Below are 19140 nucleotides of genomic sequence, written 5' to 3'. Positions count from 1 at the left end.
GGGTATGATGACTCTTGGCCATCCTATCAATCAGATGAAAGGAGTATTTTGAATGATAACAGAGTAGGAGAGGGAAAGAAGTGTGTTATAATAAAGACATGTTCCAGCATTTTTTGGAAAAACTGATTGGATGGGGGGAAACAAGAAATCTGGTTCCAATTCAAAATGCAACCACCCTAGAACTCACTGAACATCTGCATTATTGAAATTGCTGTATACACTACAGCCCCATACTGAAAGCCAGCAGTATTGTTTGTAAACTTCAAAAAGGGAAATTAAATTCATAATTAATTCATTTCTGGTAACATTCAGCTGTTATTTTTTCACTGAAGAAAATGGAACAAAATTATCCTCTGCTCTCCACTGAGACACATCACACCATAATCTGACTTTCAAGGAGTGTAATGGTTTTTCATGGAATGTATGAAGATTTTCAGCAATCCATATTATGCTGTTTTGGCTATTAATATATTTGCTTAGGTGCTTCATCACTAAAAAACTTTATCTAAAAAGTGTATAACCCATCAAATGAAGTGTGTAAACCATTTGCAGTACTGAAGTCATTTTTCCTTATCAAGTTCATGCATGACATGTACATTATATGGATGAAGTTTTAAAGTCTTTGTGGCCTTATGTACAATTCTGTGGATAAAATCATGCATACAAACAAAACTGTTTACACTTTGAAAAGACACTTAGTGCCAAACACGTTTCAACCTCAAGAGGTCATCATCAGTGGCAAACAAATTAATTCATATTAAATCATACAATTCATAAGATGATGATTTGTTATAAAGCATAAAAGGTCATACCTTATAAAACCATACTTTATGTAATACCACACTGGAGGTTAATTGCACAAGAGTTGGTGTATTATCTAAATTGAGTTACTTAGCTTTATGTCCACTGGCCTAAGTTGAGGTTTCCGTTGTTGGTCGTGGTTGCATTGTCTGTGCCTGTGAACATCAACGTTGTGTGGGTATTACTGTCAGTTTTAGAAAGTGTGTTTGTTTGCCACTGATGATGACCTCTTGAGGTCGAAACACGTTTGGCACTAAGTGTCTTTTCAGTGTGTAAACAGTTTTGTTTGTATTGCATGATTTTATATATCAATACACTGCATGGTATGCAAGGTTTTAAGACAATTCTGTAGGATAATCCACTCTGAAGAGAGAGAGAGCCCTCAAATCTAATAATGCTAGCATGTCTAAATATGCATATATGAAGTGGCATCAGAACCACCCACAATCAACAATCAAAATTAAAAATTATTCATGAGGACACAAAATATTTAATTACTAAAAGGAAATTAAAAATTAACAAATGTCATGTGAAGTAAAATAAATGTAATAACACAAACTAAAATTTGTGGACGGAGGCAAATTAAGACAAGCTCTGCTGCCAAACAATAATAATGACCTAAGAGAGGTAAAAAATTATTGATCAGTAGTATATTTCCAGCCACTCAACACTTAACCAACATTTTGTATAGGAGATGTGTTATGTAACACTTATGTAACAAATAAGACAAGTATATACATTACTTAGACATCAGAATATTTACTTCCAAGGGAAAAAGGGCTAACTAATTATGAAAACTGGGTCAAGTTATGTAGGAACAGATTATTCTCATAGCATTGAAAGAAAGGGGTCATAATGCTTTATTTAATATCTCTGAGCAGATAGAAAGCAACAAAATGTAAATGAAACATATTACAAAATATACAACAAGGGCATCCAAATTTAATTTTCCAGTAAAGAAAACCTCTTATTTAATATCAAAAATAAGTAACTCCAAAATAAAAAGGGCAATTTGTAGAATAAGTAATATTCTTAACATTATTTCCTACAGGACTGGAAACTGATTAGCATTCTTAAAATTAAGGAACACCTGAAAAAGCACTCTCTTGAATAAAAGATTTTGTTTACCACTGGAGCAGAGTTCTTTCTAAAAAACTACTAGTTGCATAGCTAGTCAAGGAATTTTCTGCCTTTTATTGAATTTAGGTTTAATAGCACAAATCTAATGCCTGTCTGGAAGCAAATTCCTATAGATTATTTATTTTCTTATCCTCAGATTATATCGCATTCTGTGCCAGGATCCAAATTCTATGACGCACAAGCATCATCTGCTGCAATGTCAAGCCATACCTAAAATCAATGCTGATTTACACTCAGAACTAAGTATTTCTGGAATGCAAGGAAATGAATATGACAATCATACAACTTAAGCATATGCAGCAGCAACAATAACAACAACTACAACAAACAACATTTCTATAATCTAGTGCTATATAGGTAACAGGATTACTCCAGCAGCCCGAACACAACTCATACATAAGCTCATCAATCATCCATGAGTTAGTGGAAAACATTATTTCTAAATGTTTTAAGAGATGGAAACAAGAAGAAAGGTATTGTATTATCTAAATGCATTTCTGCCTTTACATTGCAGGAATTATTCAATTTTTTTTTTCGGGGCTGAAGTTCAACAAATCTGAACCCATTAACACCAATCAAGCACAATCCCTAAACCAACAATACTGTTTCTGAGACCTCTGTTAAGGTGAATTATCACATTTATAAATTACAAATTGAATTACACAGAAATGTAATAAACCCTTGACCACGCACAGATCTCTTTGCCATCCAAAACTCAAGAATGCATGTTTGTTTCAATAATGAATTCTCTTACAGCAAAATTTAATTTAAATCTACTTTTCTACAAATGGGCTATGGGTTCTTATACACTGCCAATAATGTTTATCGAATTTAAAGGAAATATATGGATACTAAAGAAATTAAACAAATATCATACTGCATTCAAATTACATAAGACTCATAAGAGAGATTATAAAAAAAAACAAGGTAAAGTAATTTTAATGTGAAGGATTTTATGCATAAGAGCCCTTCAACACACAATATATTACAAGGAAAAACAAGTACATGAGTTCAATATACATCTCTCTTATTGATCAAGGTGTGCTATTGCTAGGTAACCCATATTGACTAATCTGTTGCCTTGGAGATACAAAATAAACATAGAAAATAGTCAATGTTTAGCTTCTTGAATTTTCCAATTATTTTAAAACTCCTGTTCTACTTGAAAGTTGTTTCCATACTTCACAGAATTCTCGAAGTCTAAATAATCAAAGTGAGAATGTGTATTCAAATTACCTCTGCCACTAGTTACAATTTAGAATGTTTCCCAAATGCTCACATCCCTTTTGCATCAAAAATCCTGATGGAAGCCCTACCAAATCAAAAATATAAAGATATGAAATGAATATGGAATCAGCGTGGTTTTTGTGCAGTATGCAAAAGAGAAAGACAAAGAAAATGAACATTTAAAACTCTGATATACATTTTGGATAAATGAGATGACTGCATCAGATGTCATTATAAATAAGTTTCATTGTATGGAAATAATGCTGGAGAACTGAACTCTCACGGCAATTTCATACAATCAAGTACAGTGCACATTTAGACTCCAAGTACTTTTTAATCATATTTGCCCAGGAATAAATACAGGCAATGATACTAACTTTCAGATTACTGCTTAGCGCAAAATTAAAAGTAATGCGAATCCAACTTCACTAATTCCAGCATGCTGTTCTGACCTCACCAATAGCAATAAAAGAGTTTCGGACAAAGAATCAGAAAGTATTATCTCCTTGTAGGGCAGCCCTATTCAATATACAAAATGCTAGGTAATGAAAGAAAAACTGTTTCAGTCAACCCCCACCCCCCACCCCAAAGACCACACTAAGAATGACGCTTCAAATTTGCAACTTAATTATGAATTTTAAAAAAGTAATGAGTAAAATTCATTTTTAGGTTGTTTTCATGGTAAAATCAATCAATACAAATACTTATCTGCAGTACTTTTCAACACACACAAACAAACACATTTTTACACAGAATCTGAGCCAATGGAATAACTTTCTTCGGTACAACCATTTGTCAGTTGCCTCGGCTCAAATGTGTTAAATTAAATTCACCAGAGGGGGCTCTGTAAACTTTATTATAACAAGTGGTTTTCAGAGAAACGAAGAAGTACTATAAAAAAAACTGTCTCCAGATATTTACTCAACTTGATGGAACTATTACTGCTAGTAACAACTTCAATAAAAGTATGACACAAGTCGTACACCATATCATCTACCTTCACAAGAAAAACTTGCATCTCCAAGAAAAATAATGGGATATTTAAAACGCTTCCCCAGACTTCAGTTGGGTTCTTAGCTACTAGATAACATGAGAATCTCATTTACTCAATCTTGAGGAGATTCTCAATTATAACACCAAAAACAGTCTCACACTGAAAATAGTCTCAGTATACTAGCATCATGAATAAAACAGTTACATTATATTAAAATGTGTCAGTACACACTGTGCAAAAAACAAATCCTTATTATTCTAAATCAAATGTACCCATTGAATAACACAAACTCCAACATGTGTTGTTCCTCAGACCTATTGCAGAACATATCCTCCTCAAGTTACAGAAGTTTCTCCTAACACAGCATAAACAAACAAACAAAGAATATATATGACATCAATACACCTGTCAAATAGGTTGTAGTTAATTTAGTTAAACTAAATTAAAGCATATGATCAAGAGATGCAGAAAGAGATCCAAATACTGGAAAATAAAGTGATGAATAACACTAATCACCACACTTATAATAATTAAGAAACACAAAATAATACCCTCACAACCAAGCAATCTTAAAATAGCATTATTTTATCAGGTACTAATGCCATTAACTTACCATATGTGAATATCCTGGGTGCTGTAACCTTAACGCTACCAAGGGCTCCAACATGATTTAATACCGCACAGCGGTAACCATGGCATTGTGCATAATGCACAAACGTTCGGATGTACACACTTTCTGAGGTGTTACCAATTCCTGGGCAGATGGCCAATGTGAAGTCATCTACAGCATATACAATGGTTAAAATTAATGTCAGGTCCTATTTATGTGGATACTGACATGATGAAAACATTGACAATGTAAAAATAAACAGGTTCTGGCCACTTTTCTTCGAATGATTCAGCCTACACGGTGCAGCTAGCAAGAAATAGGGCATTAGAAGTCAGGAGAAGTAAGCACAGCATAACAGTTCTGACACGTGCATTCATTTATTGCCTTTCGATTTCAAATTCGTAATTGCCAAACTTTTTACTGAAGCTCCATTATGTTTAATTACCTACAAAACAGCGAGGTTTACAGCAAATCTGTGGTCAACTGGTCATGAATGTGTGTTATATATTTCTCTACCACTTTTGTTCCAAATATTTCTCGAAGATGGCTGTCTTCTGAGTTGTTGCGCCGTGTAGTCTGCTATAATTTTACTGGCGTTTCAGAAGCGCTTGCTATATCTGAAAGTCAGTAAACTTCTACCGGACTACAAAGCGTAACAACCCCGATCACAGCCATCTTCGTACGTAAACCTTCAATGTTAAATCTTCGCAACGGTTCTCGAATTGTAACAAACCGGACGCACTTCTGCAACTTGTATTATCAATGTCCAAATAAATTTTCATATGCCTAGCTCCAATTGTCTATCAGTTATCCTTCTTACATGGAAAGTTGGATACAGATTTCACTCTACCACCATCTTGTAGTCTTATAATCTGAAAGTGTCTGCAGTTTCAATTGTCTCTGGTCTATAAAAATTTAGGCCTACATCAAACTGAATCTATCTGTAAACAAAACCCTGTCTTCAATAGTTTTACCGACGGTTACACAAGCCACTGATAAAATACCGAATAATAAAGGCTTTAACACAGATCGTTGAGAGAGAGCAGATAATTAATACTAATGGCTGACAAAGCTGTAGAATAAGGTAATGTAAATGTGGAACCGGGTATCTTATACTATAAAAATTTGTGATTCCTCGTTGTCTTCAACCAATTTGTCGTCAAAAAATGACGTCATAAACAATGTCAACAAATATTTGTTTACACGGCATTGTTGTGGAACAATGTCGAGTAAACAAATATAACGCTTCACAACAAAGAAATCAAAAAACATCAAGCCAGTCGCATTATCACTGCTCCAGAAGTAGCACTTCGCATTCTTGAATAATGACTGACAGTTGGCCTAAAATATCAGAAAAGTGAAAGAAGACGTTATCAAGTATTTGAAGTACCAACTCCAACAACTTCAACAAGGTAAACTGATACTCATTCGATATATTACGATTACGAAAACTATTATGAAAACTGACTTTATGATCGATTTTAAGACGAAGATTTGCAGGGGTGGGGATGAACGTAAAAAGTTGACTGACCAAGAACAGTTTGCCTCTGAACAGCGACGTAAAAACTCAAACATCAGACATATTTAACAAATAAAGAAAAGCGAAGGAAGACTTACACTGATAAACGAGACCATATTAACGACACACGTAGAAAAACAGACGAATATTTGCTAGGGTGTTGTTGGACGTAGAAATTTAACTGACCATGAACAGTTGGCCTCTGAAAAGCGACGTAAAGAACTAATCCATGAGACCTATTTAACAAATAAAGAAAGACAAAGGGAGAGTTACATTGATAAATATAGAAAAACGTATACAACAAGAACAGAAGAGAAAAAGAAAGAAAAAGAAAAAACAGACGAAGATTAGCAATGGTGTTGCTGGACGTAGAAAGTTGACTGATCAAGAACAGATGGCCTCTGAACAGCGACGTAAAGAACTAAAACATCAGAACTATTCAACCAAAAACAGAAGAGAAAAAAAGAAGACTTGCAAGGGTGGGTTTGGACGTAGAAAGTTGACTAACCAAGAACTGTTGGCCTCTGATCAGCGACGTAAAGAAGTAAAATATCAGATTACAGGAAGCGCTCCGAAAGGATTAGTAGTCGTTGTCGTCAAAAAATGACGTCATCAACAATATAACCTTATATTTGTTTATACACGGGGGTTAGTTTAGTGTCTTACTCAAGATTTTAAAACGCAACCAACTCCCTTCGGGGGGTTGGTCAAGTGTTTAAACCCCCCATTCGGGGTGGTTAGTTTAGTTTCTTTCAGGGGTTAAAACACTTGAATGAGACACTAAACTAACTCCCCTTCGGGACTAACCAAGGTTGGTTTCGTTTTACAAACTTGACACCCCCCCCCCCCCTAGGAGCTCCGAAAGGAGCGCCCTGCTCTAGTAAGTAAATAATCAGCAAGTTTGTGATGAAACAAGGCGTGCAGAACAACGTGATACAATAATAGCAGTAAAGCCAAAACAAAAGCTGTTAGTTTCCACCTAATATGTAGGGAACAAAGCGGAATAGAAAGATGACTTTAAGACCAAATAAATAAAACGTACATGCGAGCAGCATTTCTTTAAAAAAACTGTCGCAAAACTTTTTAAATATGAGTTAAAGTTGGACATTTTCCCAATTAAAATAAAATATGACGCTAATAATTACTCCACGGAAGTTCTGACTAGAATTTACTTCAAGAAATCATGACAGATAAACAAGATAAAGAAACCAAAGGAAAAAACACGCGGAAAGTTCAGGGTACAGTTGTACAAATCGGGTGAGGCAGCGAAAAGGGCGAACTGGGTCAATTTTTTTCCCCGGATGAATATGATCATCATATTTCTTGATAAGACGCCCATATAATGCATTGAATTTGTATCCGATAGGAAAATGGCCGACATATGCGGAAGGCCAAGCCAAAGTGGACTGATAATGATGATACGGGCTATTAAAGAGAACATTTTTGTCAGTTCGCCAAGCGGCCTGTATAAAATAATTCACGGAATTAAAATGAACAAATGTTGAAAGAAACGTGGCGATGGAAACAGTGTGTTTATCCGAGACCTTGGCATCTACTGACGATTTTAAACGGCGCCAAAAACAAAATCACGTGTTGTTAAACGCAAAACAGACGTTTTTTTTAACCCAAATTAGCAGATCTATTCGTATACACAAATGATGTGTAGTTTATCTGGCAGTTTATCACATAGAAATTATGAGCAGATTACACCCGGGGAAGCTAACATTCAGTTCATACTCTTTGGTCTTTAATGTTTAATACAATAATTTATTTTATATTTAATTATTCTTGCTGTTTTGTATGAGTGCTAACCTTTATAACTCGCCCTAAAGGGGGAAACGTTGATATTAAGGATGCCAGAAGAGAGGAACGAAGCTGCAGAAATTTGCATAATGGAAGTCAAAACATTTGTACTCTTGACCAAGTATTGTATGTGAAATTGGCGATACGTGAATCACGCACAGGGTTGATCGAACACACACACCTGTTGCCCCATAAAAGCTGTCTTTTATATCACTTAAGGCACGGACGTACGTTCAGAACATTAACATCAATGACCTCCACTGTTAGATACGACATCTTTTCCCCCCCTCTCCCTCACAAGCAAAAGACTCTCCTTAAGTGATAATCAGCACTCACACTTCTGCTAGCTCAGCGCTGCTCATGTCCCATCTGACCTCCTGTACTCCCACTAAATCTTTGTGACATTCTATTAATTTTCTTGCTCGTGTCTTCGAAGAAAGTGACCCGTAAAGACCCCTGCCATTCCAAGTTCCAAATTCCATGTCCTTTCTACAGCTTCGGTCGTCTCAAATAACTCGTTCAAGTCCGAGGTCCTGTGTAATATTCCGTAATATGTCTTTTTTACGGCAACCACCAAGCCGAAGGACCACCCACTGTCGGTTGTTCGCGAGTGCGTATTCAAAGTTACTCTTTATATATCCAGAGTTCTTCTCCTCCAGTCGCACTCAAAGGGCGCGCCATGCGATAGGGACACGGGACCGACTTGTATTTAGAGATGATTAATTTTTTATTTATTTAGTGTTCTGTCTGACGACAGGTCCATATGAACAGGATCCTTCCATCCTTTTCTCGGACTGGGACCTGTTCATATACGTTCTTGGCAGATGATCCAGAAGTGGTTTGCCATTGCCTTCTTCTGTGTGTGAATGGAGTAATTGTTGGGATGCCACGGAGGAAAACTCCGTGTTGCCTAGACCACGGCCTTGCCCAACACAAGTTATAAATTCGGGCACCGCCGGGAATCGAACCCGAGACCCCAGGATTACAAGGCCAGCGTCCTAACCGCTACACCACCGTGGCGGGGTGATGATGAATTAAACTACTTTTAATCGGAACACCTGGAAAAAAGAGACTACTTGGGAGACCTTGACGAATGTGGGAGAATAATATTAAAGTAGACATTAAATAAATAAGACAACGAGGATGTGGACTGGATTCTCCTGGCTCATGAGCAGGATCCAATAGAGGGCTCTTGAGAAAATGGTAAAGAATCTTCGTGTTTCGTAATTGGTGGGGAATTTTTGATCAGATGAGAAACTACCAGCATATCAAAAAATAGGCTACTTGACTATACGCGGATCATTACAATACATTAACTGTATATGAAGACACACGGATGCTCGAAGCCCTTGGGCGAAGAAACTGTGAGCAAAGTTACGTAAAAATACGTAGTAGTGGGACAAAACGGACGGGTATCGGGAGCTGGCCTTGTAATAGGCCCACGTGGACAAGGTTCAAAAACCCAACAAACCAGAATAATTAATATGTCTCTTCTTCGTGTCATTTAATATGCAGACTAGATGATATCGCTCTAAAATGCGGTGAATTTGTCGATGTCGGTCTTCTGGGTTGAAACGCCGTGTGAACTTTAGGAGAAACATTGTCTCCATCTTCAACCCCGAAACAATATACTGTCATCTTCTTGTCGTGTCACGTCATGAATACGAGGAAGTCGAATGGGGCTCACTACAAACTAGGTCTAATTAGAGCTCTGGATATCGTGTCTATATTAATCGTTAATACTGCTACTTTCATGTAGTCTTGATTTGCTACATAGAAATCATGATCAACAAGCATTTCTGAAATGCGGTTTTTCTTACCGGCCCGTGGTCACCTCGAAATATCTCCGAGTGAAAACAATTGCTCGCCGAGTCCGTACTATGCAAAAAGCAAATAGAACACGAAATATGGAACAACGAGGTTGCCACAAGTTTTCTATCAACATTGAGAAAAGCCTTGGGGTGGAAGGTGTGTGGAACTGGCTCAGATTCATACACATCTGCGGGCTTTCATACGTTAACCTACGGGTTATGCTACTGGCGTTGGCTGTAATTGGTACTGCCGGCAGTGTCGCCGGGATGACGCATATTTTCTTCAGTTAGCTGGAAAAGTACAGATAATATGCGAAAGTAATGCAGGTGATAAGTGAAGCAGTACCAGTACATAAACAGCGTTGCTAATTATTCTCCAAACGTCGTTAAGATAACATAATAAAAATCAAGGACGAGTCCCAAACCGGAAGTGAAGCATGCGTACAGTCCTGTCAAAATTAGTCTTTCGTAATCTCCTTGTAGGCCTATTTATCAGTATGTGGCTAGTCTCTATCTTCCATTAACTTCCAATATTTATGACAGATGTCTATTAAGCAATGACACCACTGTGTCTGCCTAATTTGAATAAAAAAAATGTCCTGACTTTGACTCGTGTGACAAAGCCCGAAAGCAAAACATAGGTAAAGAAAGGATACACTTTGGTTTGTTGCCCATTTTCCCTCGCAGAACAGTAGGAAGGGTAGAGGACTGGTGTTCAATCGAAGATTAAGTTTGCAAGTTCGAGTCCTAACCACTGTTCTTTTAATGCGTATAATAGATTATTCATTACAACTGCGCATTTGTTATTTTGTTCAACTAAATGTTTCAAAGCTTCCGTGTAGAACTAATACCAAAAGCAAATGTAAATTTATACCTAAACATGCAGATTATGACGTGAGAGAGAGTGTGTCTAATTCTTGTTTCCCTGTGTAGCACACGCAATCCAGAAACTTTCCGTTCTCGAGCAGAAAAGTAATCGTCAGTAGAATCATTCACATTATAGTCGGCGCAGTAGTTTTTGGCCTGTGGAATTTTCAAGGGGAAGGCTAGGAGCGAGTCACTTGTGCGATAGTATAATGCTGACCGCGCCGAGGAGCTTATCGGACTGAACGCCCAAACAAAAGAAATACACTGACCGTGCCACCTCAGGTACACGGAGTAGGCCCGTCCGCCAGCTTCTCCTGTGCTGCATTGGCGAGGCTCGAAGTGCGCGGGAAGCGGGCATTTCTTTTTCTGTGATTTATTGTTCGTCATTTTGATTTGCAGGTTATATACTCGTAAAATATACCAGTGACATATCCAAAATTTGAATAAGTATGATACCCCTTAAAAGGACTGTTTTCAAGACCAGACATCTTTAACTTGATGTCGAAAATCTTTGAGCTTCAGCCACGTATCTCATTCGGCATGGACACAGCCTTGAGGGCAGATCAAAGAATTCAGTACAGCTGGGTGATTCTAAAAATCATTTGTATCACTGCTTTATAAACCTTCCATGCTCTCATTTGGTGTTCTTCACGCTCTATCGTGAGCGAAGAACATCTTATGGGCCCGTCCATGTCTGTCAAGTTTTCAAACAACAATGGGTCTAGAGGACTTCCTATTGTTATTTTTATTGCCACCTTTATTCCCATTTTCACTCTTTAAATATTGTTATTCTTCCTCCTATTCTTGTTTCTGTTCCCACTGATATCCTTATTCCTATTTTTAGTTTTATTAATATTTTATTAATTTTTATTACAATAAACTCTCCTTCAACGCGGAATCGATATACACGTAAAAATAAATCTTCTCAATGACCTAACCACACAAATTAAAACCCTTCTTCAAGCAAGTAGAGCTTTCTCCACTAGCAACAGAGAGAAAGCAAGAGGTGGTTGACTATTTCCTGACCTTGATTCATCAGAGGGCTGAAAATTTTCGTTCGGCCGAAGCCGTTGTAGCTGCGATAACGAAATCAGCTAGGTTATAAGTTTCTTCAAAAGTGCTGTTACTTTAAGCTACGTTTACACGGCGAGAGTTTAGAGAATAGAGTTACGAATTATAGTCAGGTGCCTGCGTGTAAAAGGTCGTGCGAGCAGGTATTTTGCTTAGTCTAAGTCTAAATAGAGAAAAGAGGGAGAAGTGAGATGAGAGCAGCTCTCGTCGTAGAGCCATAGACCACTCTAAACTCTAAATAGAGCGGTTCTACAAAGTTTAACACAGCGAGAGCAGCTCACTTCTCTCTCTTTTCTCTATTTAGACTTAGCAAAATGTCTTCTCTCGCGACCGTTTACACACATACACCTGACTGTAATCTCTAACTCTATTCTCTAAACTCTCGCCGTGTAAACGTAGCTTAGAGAAACCATAGCAGTATCACACAAGCAGATTTTCCTGTGAAGTCATCTTAGCCAAAAATGACAGTTCCTTTATCAGCAACGCACAATAGAAGATAAGATTATAAACTTGGGCCAGTACCCGTATAAGCTGTTCAGGAAAAGAATTCTTAAAACTGTCATAATTTCGTTTCTCCAATTGAGCAACGAACTGATAACAATGATTATGTTGTCAATAATTTCGTAGCAGTTCTTAAAATTATAAACTTTAATAGCAATCTAAAATAGAATTCGGCATCCAGAGAATCTTTTACACTTTTCTTGGAACTGCAGGGGTAGCTCAGTCAGTATAGTGGCTGGCCACGGACTGGACGATCGGGGTTCGATCTATTGACACAGTCTGGAAACTTTCCGATCGCACCTCGTATACTGCCTTTCCCCCAAGCGCCTTCATGGCGTATAGTGGGACTGCTTTAATTTTTACTGTTTTTCTTGTTCTTGTAACTGCCGAACAAGAATGGCGACCGGCTCAGACAAGTAAAATATTCTCTTCGAGTCTGTCGGTAAGTCGTGCCTTTGTCATTACATATCGGTAAAATTTCGCTGACGGAAGATGTAAACAAATAATCACAAATATACGATGACGTGCCATGTCATGTCCTTAGAGTGAATAGACAATAGCGGCCAGAAACAGCGTATGTCGCATCTCTCCTAAAGCTTTAGAGCCGACGTTAGCTTCACTCTCAGAGTTGCTTAATCTCGTTCACAATCTCAGCTACCTTACATAATTCTACATACAAATGTCGACTACCATCGGACTCTTTCTGAATACTCTGAGGAAACTAATTTTCAATATTTTCCAAAGTGAACCCACATGATTCAGAGATACCTTTCTTGTTGAAAACGTATTTGCATATATGTAAGCACTCATTAGTTCATGTCAAGTCAACAAAAGAAAATACGTCATCGAAGTGTGACGTAGCACAACATAAATCTTAAGTCTACCAAAATGCTAAAGGATTATCACAGTATCATAAAATGATTTGGTGTAATTCTTTAGAAATGTAAGTTCAACCCACTCTGAGTTCTTCTGAACATAGTAAGGACTGGGAATTTCTTGACTTCCTGAGCTGAGCCCCATGGAGTAAGGAACATACTTAGAGTCATCTAGTTATCAATTTTATAAGATACCTGGGCCGGCGATCTGCACACTACAGAGTGATTCAAAGCTCTTGTACAATACTTAATTCGGTTTCGGAGGTCATTTGGAGCATGAATATTTTTTAAAGCTTTTTCCAGATTCTAATTCCGAGTTACAGCGTTTTCACGTTGACGTCGCTCTTATTATCACGATTATCAATTTCCAATAAAACAGTTCACTTTAACACAACATACCAAATTATTTCTTTGTCTGCAATGAAAAAAACAAACGAAAAATTTTCCCTTTGTAGCATTTTTCAATTGCCCCTTAAGAGTACTCCTTTAAAAAACGTTCCTGTTCGTGTAGTGGGGACTTCTCAGTCTAATTACTGGTGCTCAGCATGGGACCCACATCCTACGATCACAATACTACAAAGCGACGTCAGCATTAAAACTTAATCAGGCAGAAACGGTGGCAAAACTGGAAAATCCCGTTATTTACATTTCTGCTTCAAATTGTCTCAACAGACTCCTTAAGTATTGTACAGGAGCTCTGAAACATCCTGTATTATCTGATACATATGTTTGCATAATCAAACAATAAAGCAGGATTTGAGGTTCTCACAGCTGTGAGTATGAAGATGGCTGTCTTCTGGGTTGCAGCGCAGTATATTCATCGCCCTGATGATGGAGATAGCAAGGACCTCTTAAACGTTGGTTAACTTCTACCAGACTACTTTCGTCGGCTATATCAAGTTCTATCAAAACGGTCAGATTATAGGCCTATAAGAACCAGAACTTATATTACCTGTTCCAAGCCAAACTAAAATTAAAATTACTCGATAAAATTTTGTATATTGCCATCATACCAAGTTTTAACGTAATGAGTCGGTGGGCACAGAAGCGGAAGGTCATGACAAAACCAACAGGTGGTTTCTAACTTATTTCCAAAAGGCTCACAAAACGTCCTTATCATCCATCAAAAAAACATTTACATGCCCTTCACAGTACAAATGGGTGCAGCAGATGAGACTGATAATTGTGATACTATATGGTATATCAATGTTCCACAACCTTTTTCACCTGCAGCACACCCTAAATTGTCAGACACAAAGGAACACCATAAAATTTTGCTTCACGAGAATGGGGTACAAAGCTATACATGACCATAAATATAAATCCTTTACCTATACGAACACAGGAATATGAAAACAAAACATAACACACATTATTTAAAACTCGAAGAGTTGTACTAATAGACAGGTAAATAATTCAGCCAGACAAGAAGAATGTTTTTTCAAATCTCAGCCACAGAAGATTCTTTTCTTAATCCTAGTACTCCTACCTATCTCGTACTTTCTACATCAATCCCCTTTAATTACAAAAAAATAAGACTGGAAAGGTGCAATCCACACTGGAGCACACAGCTTCCACGTGTTTTTTGCACCTTAATATTCTGAATGCTGGTGGTGTCTGAATCAGCCTTGATGAAGATATAAACATCTTATTAAAAAAACTGAAGAATATTGCAATTAAATTTACATAATATCACTATAAAACATGAACATAAGTTTTAAATCTTAATTTTGGTCCTTCTGCTCCCATTCCACTTGTTTAACAAAAAATATTGTTGAGAGGATAACACAGTTTCAAACAGAGGGCTTTGGCTCCATATTTATATTACAAACAGTAAATACATGTAATATCCTTAGATTTCTATATGTTGATTGAAAGAAAAAGTACTCATAAGACGGGCGTTCATTAATTTCATTAGAAAAAAAAACTTTCAATTGAAACTTAACAAACTGTGTTGTAACGCAAATAACGAAATGCAATTCAGCTCATGGGCTAGTGTGCTGGACTTTTGCGCAGATGGTCATATAATAAAATTCTTATTGAGTTAGACTTTGTTATTGCTTGCAATTTTCAATATGCCATGGATTATTAATGTTATTATAATTACTATTAGTATTTATATTTAGTTCCTTCTTGAAAAGCACTTATTATTTTAAAGTTTGCAAATCCACCATAAAATTATTATAGATTGTAAGAGATTAGAAAGTAAGAATATGGCATAGCTTCCAATGGCAAAATGTCCACACCAAATGTCATAACATTCTGCCCAGTGGTTCTCAAATTGATGCATGCAGACTGACAAACAGATGACAGACAAATAGACACAGTCAGTTGTATATGTGTTCTCATTTTCATGTTATGCACGTCATTCAATGAACACATAATAAATTACATTTTCCAAACTACCAATGTCCTAAGTGAAACACACCTTTTTTCCTCATTTATTATAAATATTTCCATAAAAATGAAAGCACAGTCCATACTCTTGAGCAAATACATTGTATAATCTACTTACTCCTATGAATTTAAACTTACAAAATCCTTAGGTTTGTACATATTTTATTTAAGAGTAGCTGAGATTTGTAAAATAGACAATGAAAATTTTGTAATAGTGTTAAAATAAAAGATCATAAAACAAACATAGTTCACAAATTGTAGCAGATCAGCTACAAAAAAATCATTAAGCAATAAACTACATTTTCCCCATATAATGTCATTTATATTACAGCTGAATAAAAACGTTACTCTACCTTACCTTCATGAGACTGGTCAAGAGGTTGATAAACATCATATGTTAATGTAGTTCCATCACACAGTGACACATAACACCGTTCCCCAATTGGCCATGGACAACGCACTCGCCCAATAATGCTGTGTATGATAGTTTGCACATGCCCACTAAAACCCCAAAGTCTAGTTGGAATGTATCTGAAATAAAGTATGTTTATAGTGATTAGTTATTTCTGGAATATATTAATCTTGAATCTTTTATTTTTTTGGAAACAGTAACAAAACAAAACTGTTTAGCAACTTCACTTTTTCAAGACCTGAAAATGTCTTTCAGTCACCTTTATATCTCATATCTAACACATTAAACAACATTAACAGAGCATATACTAATAACAAAGTTATCTTTTCAAGTATACTAAGGGACATACACTACTATTTCCATAACAATCGACCTACTAAAATTTTAAAATATAAAGTGGTATTAGGTATTTTTGTATATACAATATTTCCTCATGTATAATGTTACTTACATGTTTATATAATGTCCTGTAAGCAACACAATGCATTTATAACTTGTGACTCTGAATCTGTTAACTGTATTGGGAATGTGGGGGAATTTTCAGAGCAGTGGAAGGAATCTACTATTGCACCTATTTCTAAGAAGGGTGATAGACTGTAGAAATTATCAAAAAATATCACTGTTATCAACTACATACAACATTCCATCCATTTTTCTGCCAAGGTTAGTGCTATATGCAGAAAAAAATTAAAAGCAGAATAAATTCATGGAATGCTTGCTACCATTCAGTTCAGAATATTTTGTTTTCCCACCTGCTATCTGAAAACATAAAGATTAAAATATATAAAACTACAATTTTACCAGTTGTTTTGTATGGGTATAAAACCTGGTCTCTCACTTTAAGGGAACACAGATTAATGACATTTGAGAACAGGGTACTGAGGATAATATTTGGATCAAAGAGGAGTTAACAGCTCCACAGTTTGTACTTTTTACCTGATTTTATTAGGATGTTCAAAACATGGAGGATGAGATGGGTGCAGCATGCAGCACACGTGGAAAGCATGGGAAGAGACCACTCAGAAGGCTTATGCACAAATGGGAAGAAAACATTAAAATAGATCTTACAAAAATGTGGTTTGGGGATGTGGATTGGATTAATCTAGCTCAGAATAGGAATTTTGTGACTGCCTACTATGAACACAGTAATGAATCTTGGAAATCCACAAAATATGGGTTTTTTTTTGACAAATTTAAAGTGCTAGTTTCTCACGAAGGACTGCTCCATGGAGTGGGTGTGTTAGGATGTCAGTATACTTCCAGATATGATAAAGAATAAGTAGGACAATTCTTTACTTTCATACAAATATACAAAGAACATAAATTAAAAGTCTGATTAACTATACTCGGCATCAAAAACAATGTGGTTAGGTGAAAATAAAAAGTAGTGTTACACAATATACATAACAGCTGCCTCAACACATTAGAGCATGCACTTGAAAGATATTTTTACTGAGTGATTGGATGCATTATAAAATAGTTGGTTTATTACATACGGCTCTTGAAGAAGAGGTGCAATCTTTAAAATGGTGTCCAAAAAGCTGAGATCTTTGCAGTACAAAAAAGGTTTTTGTGGTTGACTATTAACATTTAGTATCCTAAATAATATACAGAGAATTACAGCCACAACAGCTAACAGTGCCGTCGACATTACGGCAACTGTCTTATCGGAACCCAATATTATGAACACTGTCAATGACTTTGCCGGCACCGCCTACAAGCATTTGGCCTCTCCCTTCTCCGTGCTATGAGGTCTCTCTGACAACAAAAGTGACGTCATAAAAACATGAATCAAGCCATGAATATGGGCATGCGTCAGGAATGTTCAGAAAGGTCACTACAGCAACGTAAGGTCGCAAAGACAATAGTTGTTCTTCATGACTTTATACATACACGTCGCCTCGAAATTCACTTAATCTTTGGTCGATAGTTCATCTGTGATATGTATTATGGACTCTGTGACTGTACCTAACAGTAGTACAAACTGTAGTTGTAATTTAATATCTAATTATACCCCTAAAAGCGGACGTTGTGTACTGGCAACGTAACATCATTTTCAGTCAAACAGAAAATAGACCTTACAGTTTTTGTTGTATATAATAATAACTATAAATTCGACAATGAATAGAGGAAAAGGGGTATGCATATAAAGAATATTTTGGTGAAAGTCAGCAAAATATTGCCATCAGTTTCTCCGTTTTATGGGAGTAAACCCATGTTGGAGATATTCTGAGTTAAAAAACGTTTAAATTTACCTCATCCACCATGAAATCCAGTATTGCTGGTAGACAGCATGGCAATGTAACAGGGTTTAAATATACTCAAAGAATTTTATATGGAATGATTATGCAATTTTTTATATTTGGGATGTGATTAAGTAAACATTTTTCTGCTATAAATGATGAGTGTTTATAATGCAGGAACTGGTTATTGCCTATTTTAGGATATCCCAGCATCTATCTAGAGGAAGAGAAGAAATGAAATGTTGACCTGAAACATAACCAGAGGTTACTCGAGATTGACTAATCTTATGGTTGTGTATGTTTTCCTGCCCTTATTTTCAGATTATGATTAGCCACAGTTATATTTCATTTTTATAAATAAAACAATAATTCTGAACTCTTAGAAAAATTACATCCTCAGTCAAACTCAGCTTTCATATTGCCATAGCCCTCATGTAACCCATTACTTCATTACTATCACAGACATTTCTTTTATCACTGTGATTTTATAAATACCTTGAAAATGTAATATATACAGTAGCCATGAAATATAAGTATGAAAGTATGATTTCAATGTGAAAGAAATACCAGATATTCCAAAGGGTTTGTTGAAATACTGTATATGCTATTTGAACTTATAGTTACCTTTCTGTAGTTGTGGTACAGAACTTTACAAATGAGAATTCATGCTTTATGCTCTAGTATATTTTCTAGCTAATATAATTCCTCTTTTATAATTAACTTCCATGACATTTTTACATTTCATAATTTTGTTAACATTTGTTTAAAGTTATCACTGAATTAATTTAAGTACCCCATAGTTTATATAGTTAATGGGATATCGCAGAAGACAGCTTCATAGTACAGGACATGGTCCCCAGAAACCATGG

The 19140-nt window shown here is 36.2% G+C and overlaps 1 protein-coding gene across 2 annotated transcripts in view; it reads right to left on the bottom strand.

The window, feature by feature from the left end:
• Positions 1-17800, bottom strand: part of Hydr2 (abhydrolase domain-containing protein 2) — a 30043-nt gene extending 12243 nt beyond the window's left edge. For both annotated transcript variants that reach the window (XM_022080678.2, XM_022080679.2), the window contains exons 1-3: positions 17525-17800; positions 15975-16147; positions 4776-4943 (exon numbers count right to left, since the gene is read on the bottom strand). In XM_022080678.2, the coding sequence (XP_021936370.1) occupies positions 4776-4943; positions 15975-16147; positions 17525-17679 (496 nt within the window). In that variant the 5' untranslated portion in view covers positions 17680-17800. The remainder of the gene's footprint in view (positions 1-4775; positions 4944-15974; positions 16148-17524) is intronic.
• Between the last annotated feature and the right edge of the window lie 1340 nt (positions 17801-19140).

The sequence above is a fragment of the Zootermopsis nevadensis genome, unplaced genomic scaffold (genome assembly GCF_977971745.1).
Source record: "Zootermopsis nevadensis isolate Lab colony 2312 unplaced genomic scaffold, Znev_1.0 Znev_ptg000019l, whole genome shotgun sequence".
In the NCBI taxonomy this organism is placed as follows: domain Eukaryota; kingdom Metazoa; phylum Arthropoda; class Insecta; order Blattodea; family Termopsidae; genus Zootermopsis; species Zootermopsis nevadensis.
The sequence above is the reverse complement of the archived record's forward strand: the minus strand, read 5'-3'. Positions and strand labels throughout refer to the sequence as shown.